General features: G+C 42.6%; 1 protein-coding gene and 1 pseudogene across 1 annotated transcript; both read left to right on the forward strand.

Annotated features, from left to right (window-relative positions):
- LOC100511524 lies at positions 1,240-2,173 on the forward strand (annotated as a pseudogene).
- On the forward strand, positions 10,979-11,915 carry LOC106504905 (olfactory receptor 8B3-like). The gene has a single exon (XM_013979513.2). It carries the CDS (start codon positions 10,980-10,982, stop codon positions 11,913-11,915), a length of 936 nt encoding a protein of 311 aa, XP_013834967.1. The 5' UTR covers position 10,979.

A 19,023-nucleotide genomic window follows, 5' to 3' on the forward strand; every position in this document is an offset into this window, starting at 1 on the left:
TTTCCTTAAGAGATGAGATAATAGGAGATGGGAGTTAATTTTTGCCTCTACCTTGGGAATGTGCAGTCCCTGAAGTGACATGTAGACTGGATTACAAGATGATCCCTAAGGAAGCAAACAGAGAACTTGGCTCATGGTATAAATATAATCCCCTTACTTTTCTTATACACGTAAACCCTAGTGCCTGGTGGAGAGGCTGAGCAAGATTCTACCCTGAGTCCATTCAATTGTGCTCGGTCCATAAACGCACATTCAGTCTTCTGTGTCTTATCAAGTGGCAAAGCTGGTGACAATGCGATTTATTGATTATTTTTCCTTGCTGTTTGAGAAGACTCAAAGTCAAAATCTGACATTAATATGTGTAGTTCAGAAAGATTCCAGGGTATATCTGAATGAAGCCTGGGTTGCATCCTCTTAGCATCAAAGGAACCACTGCCTCTGAAGCTGGAACTTCCTTTCCAGGACCACAGGGCAAACACCAAGGATAAGACGGCTCGAAGGTTGCTGACTTAAGGACAGTGAGTTTCTGAATACGGCTGATATTACCATCCTTCTGATTTTGAGATGGAAGACCAGGGATGTGAGATCTGCCGTTTCTTCCCACTTTGTGCAGTCCCTAGGGTCAAGTGCCACTGTCGGGAGAATGTGTACTGGGGAGATCGGAGGGTGTTGCGAGATGAGGAGGCTCAGAAAGTACAGTATCTCAGTCAGTAAGTTCCCCCTCTGTGGGCAGACTCTCAGGCTCCACATGGGGCAGTAATAAATTTCTCTGAGCTTTGGTGCCATAGTTTGTTTAGAGGCACTGTTCTTGGTTCTCACCCCAGCAGGTCTAATCTGCATTAGAGGCAGCCCCAGGCAGCTGGAGTCTCTGCCTACAGTTTTCCCGGTGAGGAGAGGCTTAAGGGAGTGGAGAACAGGTTCTGTCCTGGCCTGTCCCTCTCTCTTACCCCTTAGTTTTGCCCAGCAGCCATGTTTGCATATTGCAGCACTGCCTTCCCTCTGTGGGCTAAGTCTGTGATGCTCTTTGTTTTCTTGAGCTTATCAAGACTTGAGTAAGGGAAACTCCATGCCATTCCCAGTCTTGATACTGATAGAGGCAGATGCTGTGGGTCCAGGCTGGGCTAGTCTCAGCCATGCCCAGTCTATACACCCTCTTGTAGGGGAGCTGTAGTGAGGAGAGCTGAGTTGATCTCTAATGTAACCCTTTCCTCCTGTGTCCCCAGATCCTCTTAGAGAAGAATGGCTCCTGGAAATGGTTCATTTGTGACTGACTTCATTCTGGTGGGCTTAACGGACCATCCAGCTCTCCAACTTCCTTTGTTCTTGCTGTTCCTAGCAATGTATACGGTCACTGTGCTGGGAAATTTTGGCTTGATCACAGTAATTGGGCTGAATTCACACCTGCACACCCCCATGTACTTTTTCCTCCTCAACTTGTCCTTCATAGATCTCTGCTATTCTTCAGTGTTTACACCAGAAATGCTCACACATTTCTTATCAGAGAAGAAGATTATCTCTTACCTGGGGTGCATGACTCAGCTCTTCTTTTTCTGTTTTTTAATTCTTTCTGAATGCTATGTGCTGACTGCAATGGCGTATGATCGCTATGTGGCCATCTGTAACCCCCTGTTGTATAACATTGCCATGTCCCCTAAAGTGTGTTCCAGCCTTATGCTTGCTTGCTACTTGATGGCATTTTCTGTTTCCATGGCTCACACTGGATGCATGCTGAGACTGACCTTCTGTGACGCAAATACATCAACCACTACTTCTGTGACATCCTCCCTCTGCTCCAGCTCTCTTGCACAAGTACCTACATCAATGAAATTGTACTCTTCATTGCGTCATGCATCAACATCATTGTGCCCAGTCTCACCATCTTTGTCTCTTATGGCTCATCCTGTCCAACATCCTTCGCATCAGCTCCATGGAGAGCAGGTCCAAAGCCTTCAGCACCTGCAGTTCCCACATAATTGCAATTTCTCTGTTCTTTGGATCGGGGACAATTATGTATCTCCAACCATCATCTTCTGGGTCTATGGATAAGGGGAAAATCTCTTCTGTCTTTTATACCAATGTGGTTCCCATGATGAATCCCTTAATCTACAGTTTGCGGAACAAAGATGTTAAATTTGCTCTGCAAAAAACCCTGAGGAGAAGATTCCGGTTTTGATTAGAGTCTGTGTCTGTGGGTGTTGTCAGTGGGTAGGAGATTCAATGTGTTTATTGATAATATTTTAGTGCAGTCTTCTTACCTTATTTCTTTCTTCCCTTGGTGAAGGAAGTTTGAGCCTTTCTCTAGCTGTTTACAATTTTTAGAGTTGGTCTCTTTATTAATCTCTATTTCCATCATGTTTCTTATTTAGAAACACCTTAAGGAGTTCCCGTTGTGGCGCAGTGGTTAACGAATCTGACTAGTACCATGAGGTTGCGGGTTCCATCCCTGTGCTTGCTCCTGGGTTAAGATCCGGTTGCAGTGGCTGTGGGAGGTGTAGACCCGGCTTGGACCTGTTGCTGTGCTGTGGCTTGCATAGCCCGGCTACAGGTCGATTCACCCCCTGGACCCCATATCTGCAGACGTCCTAGAAAGGCATAAGACAAAAAAAAAAAATGTAGAACACCTAAGAATTAGCTTTCTGTTATTTTAAATTATCATTATGTATTTCCTTTTTTCACTTGAAAGACAATGTTCTGTATGATTAGTAAAGTAAATGTTTACTTTTAAATCATTGATTTGAATGATATAAAGTAATATCTTGTGTTTGGGGGTTCCTAATGCCGTCGCGCCGATGGAAGCAGAATGAGTTAAGCTGTCTCTCCACTTCTCCTCTCCCTGCACTTGTCAGGAATATGACTCCTTTCAATGCCTGTGTCTCTCAGTTGTAGCAGGTTCCATAGAGACTATCATCAAACACACCCCACTTGCAAGCTGTGAATATGATGCATTTACAAGCTCCTTTCATATGCACCTCAGATGTTTCATATTCATCTCTACATTTGAAGTAGAACATTTGGTTTCAATACATGTTTATTATATGGCAAGAACACTGGAAAGTCGGAGAGGTTAATGATTTACTCAAAGTCACACAGCTTTATGTAAAAGTCTAGAGTAGATGCTCATTCTCCTGATTTCAGGTCTACTACTCTTTCTAGTATACTTTCTGTCTACTTCATTTAAGTTTTCTTTTAAGAACTAGAAGGTATGAGCAAAGTTTTCTTTGAAAGCAGACTTTATGTAAAAAAATAGTGTGAAATGAAATGTTTTCAAGGTCTTGTAATTCAGAGAAGAGGGTGTGGAGGAAAAATTTCCCATGAGCGTGTCCTAGCCCACCATGCAAAGAGACACAGTCAGTACATAAGAGGTCCCTCAGGGGAATGAACAGTGAGATTTAGAAAGTGCATTTCCTGGAGTTCCCGTTGTGGCGCAGTGGTTAACGAATCCGACTAGGAACCATGAGGTTGCGGGTTCGGTCCCTGCCCTTGCTCAGTGGGTTAACGATCCGGCGTTGCCGTGAGCTATGGTGTAGGTTGCAGACGCGGCTTGGATCCCGTGTTGCTGTGGCTCTGGCGTAGGCCGGTGGCTACAGCTCCGATTCAACCCCTAGCCTGGGAACCTCCACATGCCGCGGGAGCGGCCCAAGAAATAGCAACAACAACAACAACAACAACAAAGACAAAGACAAAAAAAAAAAAGGTGCATTTCCTTCTGAATTTGTATGGTGTTCAGGAGAGTATTGTCATTATCTTCCACTGTTCATAAGGCCTTGATTAACCCTTATTATACGCAATGATGCCACATTAACAGCAGTTTGGGGAATGAAGACCAATTTGTGGGCAACTAGGTAGAGACTGGAAAACCTCTTAAGGAAATTAACTAGTGGTTGGTAATTGAAACTCAATTAAAAAGAATGAATACAAAGTAAAGAGATGAGAAGAAATAGTCGCTTCTGTGCCCCTCTTCTTCTTTCTGGAGGCTTTAGAAAATCTTATGCATGTCACAGGATTTCTCAAGGATAGAATAAAACTGACGTTATCCTGTTGTTAGAGTTAAATGGACAAAACCAGTGGATCTGGAAATAAACAAAATTTTCTCCTGTTTTGTTGGTTTCTGTATGCTACTCTCATTGAGATATTTAAAGAATTAAAATATAGTTACTTATAGTATGTCACAAATGGAGTTTTTAAACTACCAAATGCTCAACTTGCACTTGAGAGAGCAATGTTAATTTGAAAGCATATGTGGTGAATGAGTTCATTTTTACAATGTCTTTTTTAGAAAAGTATGTTGGGTTATTTTTCTTTGGAGAAGATGACCCCACCCACTTGAAAATCCTTACCATGATGTGAAGAAACAATTTAACATGTTGTAATATCACTACCATAACATCCCATAGTTTACTTTTTTATTTATTTATTTTTTGTCTTTTTTGCCATTTCTTGGGCCGCTCCTGAAGCATATGGAGGTTCCTAGGCTACGGGTCAGTCAGAGCTGCAGCTGCCTGCCTACACCACAGCCACAACAAATCGGGATCCAAGCCGAGTCTGCAAGCTGCACCACAGCTCATGGCAACGCTGGATCCTTTAACCCGCTGAGCAAGGCCAGGGACCGAACCCGCAACCTCATGGTTCCTAGTCAGATTCGTTAACCACTGCGCCACGACGGGAACTCCATAGTTTACTTTTTTAATCTCTGTTCGCTCTTTAGGGTTTGTGAAATTTATCCTAGCCAGATTGTTGGCCCTCTGTTTGTTTTTAGATGCTCATTGCTAAATGCTTGACTTAACCATTTTATTTATTCGTGTTTTTGTGTTTTTTAGGGCCCCACTTCCGGCATATGGAGGTTCCCAGGTGGGTCTAATTGGAGCTGTTGCTGCCCACCTAAACAGGAGCCACAGCAATGCCAGATCCAGGCGCATCTGCGACCTGCACCACAGCTCACTGCAATGCCAGATCCTTAACCCACTAAGCGAGGCCAGGTATTGAACCTGCAGACTGAAGGTTCCTCGTCGGATTTGTTTCTGCTGCGCCGATGGGAATTCCGGCTTAGTTTAGACACACTCCATCCCCTGAGCCAATATTAATATGCTTGATTTTCACCTAACGAGTTCACTTATATGAAATAATTAGGTTCTCGTGTGGCACGTGGTTAACGAATCTGACTAGGAACCATAGGTTGCAGGTTTGACCCTGGCCTTCCCAGTTTAAATCCATTTGCCGTGACTGTGGATAGGCAGGCAGCTACAGCTCTGATTAACCTAGCTGGGCATCCCATACTCGGGGCGGCATTGAGAACAAAAAGACAAAAAAGAAACGAAATGAGTGGTCTTTGTCAGCTTTTTTCATTTTGTTCTTCTTTTAGTCACTGTCTCTTCTGATCACGTTGTTTCCATATTGAAAGACAAGTGTACTCAACGGGCAAACACTTTGGGAAGCTTTGTAGTGGCATCGAGTGTGTTCAATCTGTTATATAGTTTATAGTACTAAGGTGGCTCAAAAGAGTGGGTTACATTGACCATTCATCTTTTAATTAACACGATTCAAGATACAAATGAAACCCTTTCGATCTCAGACAAATCTCATCTTTAAATTAGATTTCATTCTTTTGGAACAGGAAGAGAGTGCCCTGTGGTTAAGACCTGAGGAAAACTGGAAGTAACAGAGTTCTGATTTCTATATCCCTTCATTCCTGACCCCCCACTTTACTGCAACCACTGTATATTCCACTTATATTGTTTCCCCGACACATACACACACAGACACAAACACACACAGGAGAGTCTTCAAGTCTTGTATTTTATGGGGTCACTGCCTATCATCAGCTCCATGGCACACAACCCACTTTAATCTTTCAGCACATTCAGGTCCTTGGTCCTGGCTCCAGTGCCTGAGGCCAAGGCTAAGCGGGAAATACTTGTTGAATCCAGCAAGAGGAATGGTTGTTGAAGTGGTCATCCATTGATTAGGTAACAACTAGAGCAGCAAACAACACTCCCATTTTGTGCTCATATTTGATGATGTGTGCAATGGGCTGTATGTCTGAACTGAGAGAAAGTCATACAGGTAGTTTTTCATTAGGGTAGTGAGTTGCTGCTACCATGGACACTTTCCATCAGTCTTACGTACTCAAATTTCCTGAATTTGATTATGATGAATTGAATCCAATTGAGGACAGACAATATTTTCCAAGTGTGATACAGCTGATTTTTCTTTCAAGAACAGGGACTTTCACTGATATTAGCCTGGCACCAGATGAAGCAGTTGCTTTATATGGGATTGTTGTCCAAAATATGACCTTTACACATAAAGATTCACTCAGTGTTGGTCAGCGTTCCATTCTGAGGCACGATTCCCCCTCTCCTGGGTGAGTGGGAGGCAGTGGAATCCCTGGGCCTTTAAGTCTCTCTGGTGACTAAATGTAATAGACCCACGTTAGAATTAATGTAGAACGCACAGGGTGTTCTGATGGCTCTTAGAGGTGGTGTTGCTTTTCCCAGTCCTATCGCTCTGCCAGGCTATGTGTTCCTCAGGCTATGTTGGTTTCCTCCTCAGAGAATTGAGGAGATTAAGGCAATGAATTGTTTACCCATTCCACAATAAGAAGCTACATCAAGATGTTGATGGATTTTTTTGAAAGTTTTTCTAAAATACAGTGAAAGTGGTACAGCTGAGACCAGGACTTGGGTATTCCGATTCTCAATAGCAGGTTTTAAAAACCTTATACTGAATGTACCAGTGAAACATGGAACAGTGGTTTTAGTGCATGAAATGCTTCTGGATACAAAAATAGGTGCAAACATTAGAAATTAAGAAAAATATCTGTAGCGTATCCTTCGCATTTCATTGATAGGTATGCTTAATTTAGAATATTAGGGTGGTCTCCAACAGGCATTGTACTCACAGGTGCTTGCTCAGTGCAGAGTCAGCAGTAAGTTCTTCCTTTCAAGACCTTTTTGAACCTTCAGGTCAGGATATTGACAAGCACTGGTATTACATGCTCGCTGTTCCCCTCTTCTTGCATAACATACATTTCCCAGACAGACATTCTCGCAGTGAGACGTAGCAGGTGACTGAGTTCTAGACGTGATGGACATAATTCCAGGGCTGTGGTGTGCCCTTTGCACATCCTCTCTGTGCTGATCACATGATGTTGAGGCCCTACTTTGGTGATAAAGCCAAGAAGGAAAAGCCAGAGAGGTATCGAAGTAGAGTCAGGATGGAGAATGGAATACTGGAGGAACCTGCCATTAAGTGGGATATAGACAGGGTTCTGGTGTGCTTGTAGTTATCTATTTATCTCTGTACCTGTGACTATAAACTGTCCATTTGATAATACATATTGGAATCATGTGTTTTCGCTTTTTTTGTTTTTTGGTCTTTTTAGGGCTGCACCCTCGGCATATGGAGGTTCCTAGCTAGGGGTCGAATATGAGCTGCAGCCGCCGGCCTACAGCAGAGCTTCAGCAACATGGAATCTGAACCACATCTGTGACTGCACCACAGCTCACGGCAATGCCGGATCCTTAACCCACTGATCGACGCCAGGGATCAAACCCACAACCTCATGGTTCCCAGTCGGATTCCGTAACCACTGAGCGACAATGGGAACTCCGACGTGTGGGTTTTCTAAGCATTCACAGGTGTATTTTTGCTGAGTTTCGCAATCAATTAAGGTTAGAAAACAATGATGACATTTACTTAAACTAAACATCAAACTAATCCATAAGCCAAGATTGAAAATAACAATCCAAATGTATGGAATCAGCCCTCCTAGTCAGGTCAGCTCCCACGGTGGAAATCAGCACAATTGAGAAATAGGTTCAACATATTCCAGACCAGTCCAAGGCAGAGAGAATCCTTTTACCGTATTCAGTGAAGAATTTCCAGCAGTGCCTGTGGGTGGAGGAAAGTCAATGAACAAGCGCAACATGTATATTTGTAGTCGATGTACAACCTTACGTATTTAACTTAATGCTCTGGGAAAGGGGAGCTAAGTCTCATTCCCTATTACATAAGTGTATTTTCTCTCACTTCTCCATGAAGTCTCTCCTAAAAGACCTTCTTCAGGCATTTTTTCAACTGGAATATAGGTGATGTACAATAGTATGTTAGCTTCGGATGGATAACATGGTATGTATATCATAGCGCTTTGACCTTTGAGTACCTTATGAAGAGGGAACGGGATGGACTGAGTTTGGGGTTAGTAGATGCAAACTGTTGCCTTTAGAAAGGAGAGGCAATGAGGGCCGAGAAACTTCCAGATGCCGTAGGCAGGGCCAAAAAAATTAAAGAAATAAAAAATTAAAAATTGCGGAGTCGGAGTTCCCGTTGTGGCAAAGGAGAAACAAAAGTGACTGGGACCCGTGAGGTTGCGGGTTCGATCCCTGGCCTCGCTCAGTGGGTTGAGGATCCAGTGTGGTTGTGGGCTGTGCAGTGGTGGCAGACGTGGCTTGCATCCTCTGTTGCTATAGCTGTGGTATAAGCCACAGCAGCTGTGGCTGCGATTCAACTCCTGGCCTGGGAACCTCCATATGCCACGGGTGTCACCCTAAAAAGCAAAAAAAAAAAAAAAAAAAAAAAAATGCAGAGTCAATTACATATGTTTATATTGCAGTATAGTTCAGTTAACACCTAAAAAAGGACCTGAGATTGTATGGTGCCTGAGGGCAAAGGATGGAGGTCAGTGTGGCTGCAGACTAACGCTTAGTACATGAGAGATGTGAAAACTATTTGAAGGTTTCAACAGAGAACAGTCGAGTTGACAGAATCACGTATGGCGTGCCTCCTCTGTGCTGTGTAGTATGCACAGCACCACAAAGGATGTAGTAAGAGATGTTTGTCTTTATAGAACTTAACAGTTTATAAGGGATCCTAGGAATTAAGGAGAGTCATAAGTTTTATGACGGAAGACCTCTTGGAAGTTTGAGAAGATAAATCATGCTGACAACTGACATTGGCTGAGTGTGTACCATGTGCCAAGTCCTGTTCTAACAGTTTTGTGTACTGTTTTTCATTTACTCATAAGGGCAACCCAATGAAAGAGATGCTATTGTTCTCATCACTCTTTTAGAAATTATGAATCTGAGGCATGGAGAGTTCAAGGACCATGCTCCTGTTAGTGAGCATGGGTTAGGATTCAAAGCCATGCAGTCCAACTCTACAGCCCCCCTCTTTTCTGTAATGAGAAGGACCCGATGACCTCACTTAAGGAAATATGACATTTGGGATGCAACTGGACTGTTATCTAGAAATTTGTAATAGGTGTTTCATGTAATAACTGTAAAAGGGACAAAAATGTAAATTATTTTTCTATTTAAAAAAATTTTTTTTCCCTCTTTTGTATTTTTGGTGCCGCCTCCATGGTATATGGACGTTGCCAGGCTAGGGGACTATTCGGAGCTACAGGTGCCGGCCTACACCACAACCACAGCAAAGCCAGATCCGAGCCATGTCTGAGACCTACACCACAGCTCACAGCAACGCTGGATCCTTAACCCACTGAGTGAGGCCAGGGATTGAACCCTCAACCGCATAGTTCCTACTTGGATTTGTTCCTGCTGTGCCCTGACGGGACCTCCTTTGTTATTTTTCTGACATAACGGATGAGGGACAAAAACTGAGTTAGTGGAGTCTTGGCACATCTTCACGTTATGCATTTAAGAAGCCAATAGGCAGACTCCGGAAAATTTCCGTTTAGGACATTGGAAGACACTGCGAAAACACCTAAGCACTAGATTTCCTTAAGAGATAAAGAAGATAGGAAGATGAGAGTTAATTTTTGCCTCTACCTTGGGAATGTAGAGTCCCTGAAGTGACATGTAGAATGGATTACAAGACTGAGTCCCTAAGGAACTAAAGAGAGTAGATGGTGCATGGTGTAAATATAATCCCCTTACTTCTCTTAAACACGTAGACTCTAGTGCCTGGGGGAGAGCCTGAGCAAGCTTCTACCCTGTATTTATTCAATTGTGCTTGGTCCTTAAATGCACATTCAGTCTTCTGTGTCTAATCAAGTGGCAAACCTCGTAACAATGCGATTTATTTTCCTTGCTGCTTGAGAAGACTCAAAATCATAATCTGACATTAATATGTGTAGTTCAGAAGGATTCCACGGTATATCTGAAATGAAGCCTGGGTTGCATCCTGTTAGAATCAAAGGAGCCACTGCCCCTGAAGGTGGAACTGACTTTCCAGGACCACAGGGCAAACAGCAAGGATAAGACGGCTCGAAGGTGGCTGACTTAAGGACGGTGAGTTATTGAATACGGCTGATATTACCATCCTTTTGGTTTTGAGATGCAAGACCAGGGATGTGAGATCTGCCAGTTTCTTTCCCACTTTGTGCAGTCCTGATGTTCACGTGCCACTGTTGGGAGAATGTGTTTCAGGGAGATCAGAGGGTATTCTGAGATGAGGAGGCTCAGAAAGTACAGTATCTCAGTCAATAAGTTCCCCCTCTGTGGGCAGACTCTCAGGCTCCCACATGGGTCAGTAAGTAAACTTCTCAGAGCTTTTGGTCCCTTGGTTTTGGTTAGAGACAGTGTTCTTGGTTCTCACCCCAGCAGGTCTAATCTGCATTAGAGGCCAGCCCCAGGCAGCTGGGGTCTCTGCCTATAGTTTTCCTGGTGAGGAGAGGGGCTTTGGTGAGATGAGAGAAGGACTTTCTGTCCTGGTCTGTCCCTCTCTCTTACCCCTTAGTTTTGCCTAGCAGCCGTGTTTGCATATTGCAGCACTGCCTTCCCTCTGTGGGCTAAGTCTGTGATGCTCTTTGTTTGTTGAGCTTATCAAGACTTTAAAAGGGAAAGTCCTTGGCATTCCCAGTCATGATAATGATAGGGGCAGATGCTGTGGGTCCAGGCTGGGCTAGTCTCAGCCATGCCCAGTCTATACGCCCTCTTGTAGGGGGAGCTGTTGTGAGGAGAGCTGAGTTGACCTCTAATGTAACCCTTTCCTCCTGTGTCCCCAGATCCTCTTAGAGAAGAATGGCTCCTGGAAATGGTTCATTTGTGACTGACTTCATTCTGGTGGGCTTAACGGACCATCCAGCTCTCCAACTTCCTTTGTTCTTGCTGTTCCTAGCAATGTATATGGTCACTGTGCTGGGAAATTTTGGCTTGATCACAGTAATTGGGCTGAATTCACACCTGCACACCCCCATGTACTTTTTCCTCTTCAACTTGTCTTTCATAGATCTCTGCTATTCTTCAGTACTTACACCAAAAATGCTCACACATTTCTCATCAGAGAAGAAGATTATCTCTTACCTGGGGTGCATGACTCAGCTCTTCTTTTTCTGTTTTTTTGTCATTTCTGAAGCGTATGTGCTGACTGCAATGGCGTATGATCGCTATGTGGCCATCTGTAACCCCCTGTTGTATAACATTACCATGTCCCCTAAAGTGTGTTCCAGCCTTATGCTTGCTTGCTACTTGATGGCACTTTCTGGTGCCATGGCTCACACTGGATGCATGCTGAGACTGACCTTCTGTGATGCAAATACCATCAACCATTACTTCTGTGACATCCTTCCTCTGCTCCAGCTCTCCTGCACAAGTACCTATGTCAATGAAATGATAGTTTTCATTGTGGGAGGCACCAACATCAGTGTGCCCAGTCTCACCATCTTTGTCTCTTATGGCCTCATCCTGTCCAACATCCTTCACATCAGCTCCATGGAGAGCAGGTCCAAAGCCTTCAGCACCTGCAGTTCCCACATAATTGCAGTTTCTCTATTCTTTGGATCGGGGGCAATTATGTACCTCCGACCATCATCTTCTGGGTCTATGGATAAGGGGAAAATCTCTTCTGTCTTTTATACCAATGTGGTTCCCATGATGAATCCCTTAATCTACAGTTTTCGGAACAAAGATGTTAAATTTGCTCTGCAAAAAACCCTGAGGAGAAGATTCCGGTTTTGACTAGAATCTGTGTCTGTGGGTGTCGTCAGTGGGTAGGAGATTCAATGTGTTTATTGATAATATTTTTAGTGGCAGTCTTCTTACCTTATTTCTTTCTCCTCTTGGTGAAAGAAGTTTGAGCCTTTCTCAAGCTCTTTACAATTTTTTAGTGTAGGTCTTTTTAATCTGTGTTTTCCATCATGTTTCTTATTTAAGAAAAGTGTTTAGAAGTAAGCTCATCTTTGTTTTATTTTTAAAATTATAATCATGTATTTTCCCTTTTTCAACTTGGAAAAGCAGAAATGGTTCTGCTAATGATTAGTAAAGTAACACATTTTGCTTTTTTACGTCATTAGTAAAGTAACACGTTTGGCTTTTTAAAATCATTTTGAATGATTATAAAGTAATATGTTGTGCATTGGGTGGTTTCATAAATGCTGCTCGCACCGTCGGAAGCATGAATGAGATAAGCTGTTTCTCCACTTCTCCTTCTCCTTGCAGTTGTCAGCAATATGACTCCTTTCGTTTTTTTTTTTTTGTCTTTTTCCCATTTGTTGGGCCACTCCTGCGGCATATGGAGGTTCCCAGGCTAGGGGTCCATTCAGAGCTGTATCCACCGCCCTATTCCAGAGCCACAGCAACGCAGGATCTGAGCTACATCTGCAACCTACACCACAGCTCCCAGCAACGCCGGATCCTTAAGCCACTGAGCAAGGCCAGGGATCGAACCCACAACCTCATGGTTCCTAGTCGGGTTCGTTTACCACTGAGCCACGATGGGAACTCCCAGGAATGTGACTCCTTTGGATGCCTGTGTTTCTCGGTTATAGCCGATTCCATAAAGACTCTCCTCAAATACACCCCACTTGCAAGCTGTGAATATGATGCATTTACAAGCTCCTTTCATATGTACCTCAGAGATTTCATATTCATCTCTACATAGAAGTAGCACATTTGGTGTTCAACACGTATGTATTATATGGAAAGAACACAGAACGTCGGAGAGGTTAATGATTTACTTAAAGTCACACATGTTCCTTATGAAAAAGTGTAGAATAAATGCTTATTCTCCTGATTTCAGGTCTACTACTCTTTCTAGCATACTTTCTGTCTACTTTATTTATTTTAAGGAATAGTAGATATGAGCAAGCTTTTCTTTGAAGGCAGATTTTCTGTAAAAAATAGTGTGAAATGAAGTATTTTCAGGGTCTTGTAATTCAGAGAAGAGGGTGTGGGAGGAAAAATTTCCCATGAGCGTGTCCTAGCCCACCATGCAAAGAGACACAGTCAGTACATAAGAGGTCCCTCAGGGGAATGAACAGTGAGATTTAGAAAGTGCATTTCCTTCTGAATTTGTATGGTGTTCAGGAGAGTATTGTCATTATCTTCCACTGTTCATAAGGCCTTGATTAGCAGTTATTATACACAATGATCCCACATTAACAGCAGTTTGGCGAAGGAAGACCAATTTGTGGAGAACTAGGTAGAGAGAGGACAATCTCTTAAGGAGATAAACTAGTGGTTGGTAATTGAAACTCAAATTAGGAAGAATGAATAGAAAGTAAAATGATGAGAAAAGAAAGTGCTCTGTGCCTCTCTTCTTATTTCTGAAGGCTTTAGAAGTATTGTGGGTTCACAGGATTTCTCAGCATCGAATAAAACTACGTTAAATGGATGTGGGAGTTCCTGTCATGGCCCAGTAGAAACAAATCTACTAGCATCCATGAGAACGCAGGTTCCATCCCTGGCCTTAATCAGTGGGTTAAGGATCCGGTGTTGCCATGAGCTGTGGTGTAGATTCCAGATGCAGCTCAGATCTGGCATTGCCGTGCCTGTGTTACAGGCCAGCAGCCATGCCTCTGATTTGACCCCTAGCCTGGGAACTTCCATGTGCCACAGGTGTAGCTCTAAAAAGACAAAAAATAAATAAAAATAAATAGTTACGATGGAACTGGGAACAACAACAACAAAAGTTCCTCCTGTTTGTTGGTTTCTGTATGCTACTCTCATAGAGAGTTTTTAAAAATTAAAATACAGTTAATTTTCAACATTGTCTCATTTGGAGTTTTTTAAGCTACAGAATCCTCAAGTTGTGCTTGAGAGAGCAATGTTAATTTGAAAGAATATGTGGTTAAGAAGTTCATTTTTACAGTGTCTTTTTTAGAAAAGTATGTTGAGTTATTTTTCTTTCGAGAAAATAGGCAAAGAGATGACCACTTGAAAATCCTTAACATGATGTCAAGAAACAATTTAAACATGTTCTAATATGAGTACCATAACATTTGCTAGTTTACTCTTTTATTTTTCTTATCTCCACTAACTGTTTAGGTATTTTGAAATTTGTCATAGCCAGATTGTTGGCTCTCTTGTTTGTTTTTAGATTTTCATTGCTAAATGCTCGACTTATGGTTTTAAATAACGGCTCACGTCCCATCCCCTGATCCAATATTAATATGCTTGATATTCACTTAACGAGTTCATTGATATTAAGTAATTGATCTTGGTCAGACTTTTTCATTTTGCTGTTCTTTCAGTAACTGTCTGTTCTGACCACTTTGTTTTCCATATTGAAAGAAAAGTGTGTCTTAACAGGCAAAGACTTTGGGAAGCTTCATAGGTGGCATAGATTATGTTCAATCTGCTATGTATTTTATAGTATTTAAGGTGGCTCAAAGAGTGGGTTACAATTGACCATTCATCTTTTATTTACTGCCAATAAAAATACAAATGAAAAACCTCTTTAAATCTCAGACAAATCTTCTTCTTGAAAATTAGGTTTCATTCTCTTGGATGATTTTGCAACAATTATCAGAAAGCCATATATGCATATGGATTGTAAAAGTCAAGGATGGCCAGGTTCCAGGAGGGTAAAGTCAATTTTTTAATCAGTGCATTTAAATACTTTAGAGCTCTATGGACTTCTTTCAAAAGGGAGGGATATGCCAGAAAAAACAAGTCAGTCGTTTTACATGCACAACATAGAATAGCCATGTGTAGATTTTGATTCTATTTATCAGTTGAAATGGGATGAAAGAAGGTGTGGGGTAAAATATGACTCTGTTGAAGTTGTCCCCTAGCTGGGACTCAAACAGGGAAGCCATGGGCCTCCCCCTTGCTTGCATGTTTGCAGGACAGAGCTGTTTCTTAGTCAGTGAGAAAGCGTTGGTTTTCTAGGCATGACGGAAATGGTCCTCTGAGTTTAGGACCAGAATATCCCCTGACTACATCCTGAATTGGTTTGACGTAAACTTCCTCTAAGGGAGCCACTATGACTGCTCAGGGTCAGGCTTGGAATGAACAGGAAGAGAGTGCCCTGTGGTTAAGACCTGAAGAAAACTGGAAGTAACAGCGGTTCTGATTTCTATATCCCTTCAATTCCTGACTCCCCACTTTACTGCAACCCATTGTACATTCCACTTTGTATTGTTTCCCGACACACACACACACACACACACACACACACACACACAAGAGTGTCTTCAAGTGTTGTATTTTAATGAGATCCCTGCCTATCATCACCTGCATGGCACACAACCCACTTTTCATCTTTGCAGACACATTCAGGTCCGTGGCTCCTGGCTCCAGTGCCTGAGGACCAAGGCTAAGAAGGAAGTACTTGTTGAATCCAGCCAGAGGGAATGGTTGTTGAAGTGGTCATCCATTGAATTAGGTAACAACTAGAGCAGCAAACAACACTCCCATTTTGTGCCCATATTTGATGATGTGTGCAATGGGCTGTATGTCTGAACTGAGAGAAAGTCACAAAGGTAGTTTTTGTCATTAGGGCGTAGTGGAGATGCGTGCTACCCATGGACACTTTCACGTCAGTCTTATGTACTCAAATTATTACTGCAGTTTGATTATGATGAATTGAAATCCATATTGAGGGCAGACAATATTCTTCCCTACTCTGGCACAGCTGATTTTTCTCTCAAGCCCAGGGACATTTCACTGTATATTCAGCCTGGCACCAGATGAAGTAGTTGCTTTATATGCGGGGTTTGTTGTCCACAACATGCACCTTTATCCATTAAAGGTTCACTCAGCATTGGTCAGCTTTCCATTCTGAGGCATGATTCCCCTCTTCCTGGGTGAGTGGGAAGCAGGTGGAGTCACCTGATCCCTCTAAGTCTCTCTGTGACATAAAATGTAATAGACCCATGTCAGACATTAATGTAGAGAACGCACAGGGTGTTCTGATGGCTCTTAGAGGTGGTGTTGCCTTTTTCCCAGTCTTATCGCCTCTGCCAGGCTATGTGTTCCTCAGGAGAGAACTTGAGGAGATTAAGGAAGGGGATCCTGGTTACCATTCCACAGATAATGGAACTAAAGCTCAGAGAAGTTCATGGCTTTTTCTAAATTACAGGGTTTTTTTTAAATTTTTATTTTTACAAAAGGAATTTTATTTCAAACGCATAAGGGAACATTTACATTTGAACAAAGGGATGAACAGGGGTCTTGCAAAAAAAAATATTCATGAACTTTTTCCTTCAAATTTTTGAAGCAAAAATAACCAAAGTTGTGCACTATTGCTTTAGGAAAGGGAAGGGAACAACGAGGTGGTAAAGGAAGGAACACAGTCAACTTAATATCAAACAGGAGAAAGTAAAGTCACTCTGCTCAGCTTTGAATTTACAAATATTAAAAAGAAAAAGAGAACTAAATTACAGTTTATAAGTGGTAGAGCAGAGACCAGGACTTGGGTATTCAGATTCTAAATAGCAGGTTTAAAAACCTTATACTGAATGTACCAGTGAAACATGGACAGTGGTTTTAGTGCATGAAATGCTTCTGGATACAAAAATAGGTGCAAACATTAGAAATTAAGAAAAATATCTGTAGCGTATCCTTCACATTTCATTGATAGGTATTGCTTAATTTAGAATATTAGGGTGGTCTCCAACAGGCATTGTTACTCACAGGCGCTTGCTCAGTGCCAGAGTCAGCAGTAAGTTCTTCCTTTCAAGACCTTTTTGAACCTTCAGGTCAGTGATATTGACAAGCACTGGTATGATTAGCGCATTCTGCTCGCTGTTCCCCTCTTCTTGCATAACATACATTTCCCAGACAGACATTCTCGCAGTGAGACGTAGCAGGTGACTGAGTTCTAGACATGATGGACATAATTCCAGGGCTGTGGTGTGCCCTTTGCACATCCTCTCTGTGCTGATCACATGATGTTGAGGCCCTACTTTGGTGATGAAGCCATGAAGGAAAAGCCAGAGAGGGATGGCAGTAGAGTCAGGATGGAGAATGGTGGGCTGGATGAAGGTAGCATTAAGTGGGGCGTAGACAGGGTTCTGGTGTGCTGGTAGTTATCTATTTATCTATCCTCCTGGTGATTTTTAACTTTCCATTTGATAATAAATTTTGGAAGCATGTGTTTTCGCTTTTATTTATTTATTTTTTTGGTCTTTTTAGGGCTGCACCCTCGGCGTATGGAGGTTCCTAGGCTAGGGGTCGAATATGAGCTGTAGCAGCCGGCCTACAGCAGAGCTCTAGCAACATGGAATCCGAACTACATCTGTGACTGCACCACAGCCGGATCCTTAACCCACTGAGCGAGGCCAGGGATCAAACCCACAACCTCATGGTTCCTAGTCGGATTCCCTAACCACTGAGCCACATGGGAACTCCGACGTGTGGGTTTTCTAGGCGTACACGTGTATTTTTGCTCAGTTTCACAATCAATTAAGGTTAGAAAACAATGATGACATTTTACTTAAACTAAACATCAAACTAATCCATAAGCCAAGATTGAAAATAACAATCCAAATGTATGGAATCAGCCCTCCTAGTCAGGTCAGCTCCCACGGTGGAAATCAGCACGATTGAGAAATAGGTTCAACATATTCCAGACCAGTCCAAGGCAGAGAGAATCCTTTTACCGTATTCAGTGAAGAATTTCCAGCAGTGCCTGTGGGTGGAGGAAAGTCAATGAACAAGCGCATCATGTATATTTGTAGTCGATGTACAACCTTACGTATTTAACTTAATGCTCTGGGAAAGGGGAGCTAAGTCTCATTCCCTATTACATAAGTGTATTTTCTCTCACTTTCTCCATGAAGTCTCTCCTAAAAGACCTTCTTCAGGCATTTTTCAACTGGAATATAGGTGATGTACAATAGTATGTTAGCTTCGGATGGATAACATGGTATGTATATCATAGCGCTTTGACCTTTAAGTACCTTATGAAGAGGGAACGGGATGGACTGAGTTTGGGGTTAGTAGATGCAAACTGTTGCCTTTAGAAAGGAGAGGCAATGAGGGCCGAGAAACTTCCAGATGCCATAGGCAGGGCCAAAAAAATTAAAGAAATAAAAAATTAAAAATTGTGGTGTCAGAGTTCCCGTTGTGGCACAGCAGAAACAAAAGCAACTGGGACCCATGAGGTTGCGGGTTCGATCCCTGGCCTCGCTCAGTGGGTTGAGGATCCAGTGTGGTTGTGGGCTGTGCAGTGGTGGCAGACGTGGCTTGCATCCTCTGTTGCTATAGCTGTGGTATAAGCCACAGCAGCTGTGGCTGCGATTCGACTCCTGGCCTGGGAACCTCCCTATGCCACGGGTGTCACCCGAAAAAGCAAAAAAAAAAAAAAAAAATTGCAGAGTCATTATACCTCTGCAGTGTATTTCATTTAACACCTAAAAAGGACCTGAGATTGTATGGTGCCTGAGGGCAAAGGATGGAGGTCAGTGTGGCTGCAGACTAACGCTTAGTACATGAGAGATGTGAAAACTATTCTGAAGGTTTTCAACAGAGAACAGTCGAGTTGACAGAATTACGTATGGCGTGCCTCCTCTGTGCTGTGTAGTATGCACAGCACCACAAAGGACGTAGTAAGAGATGTTTGTCTTTATAGAACTTAACAGTTTATAAAGGATCCTAGGAATTAAAGCGGAAATGTCTCAAGTTTTATGATGGGAGACCTCTTGGAAACTTTGAGAAGATAAATCATGCTGACAACTGACATTGGCTGACTGTGTACCATGTGCCAAGTCCTGTTCTAACAGTTTTGTGTACTGTTTTTCATTTACTCATAAAGGCAACCCAATGAAAGAGATGCTATTGTTCTCATCACTCTTTTAGAAATTATGAATCTGAGGCATGGAGAGTTCAAGGACCATGCCCC

Source organism: Sus scrofa, chromosome 9 (assembly GCF_000003025.6).
Source record: "Sus scrofa isolate TJ Tabasco breed Duroc chromosome 9, Sscrofa11.1, whole genome shotgun sequence".
NCBI lineage: Eukaryota > Metazoa > Chordata > Mammalia > Artiodactyla > Suidae > Sus > Sus scrofa.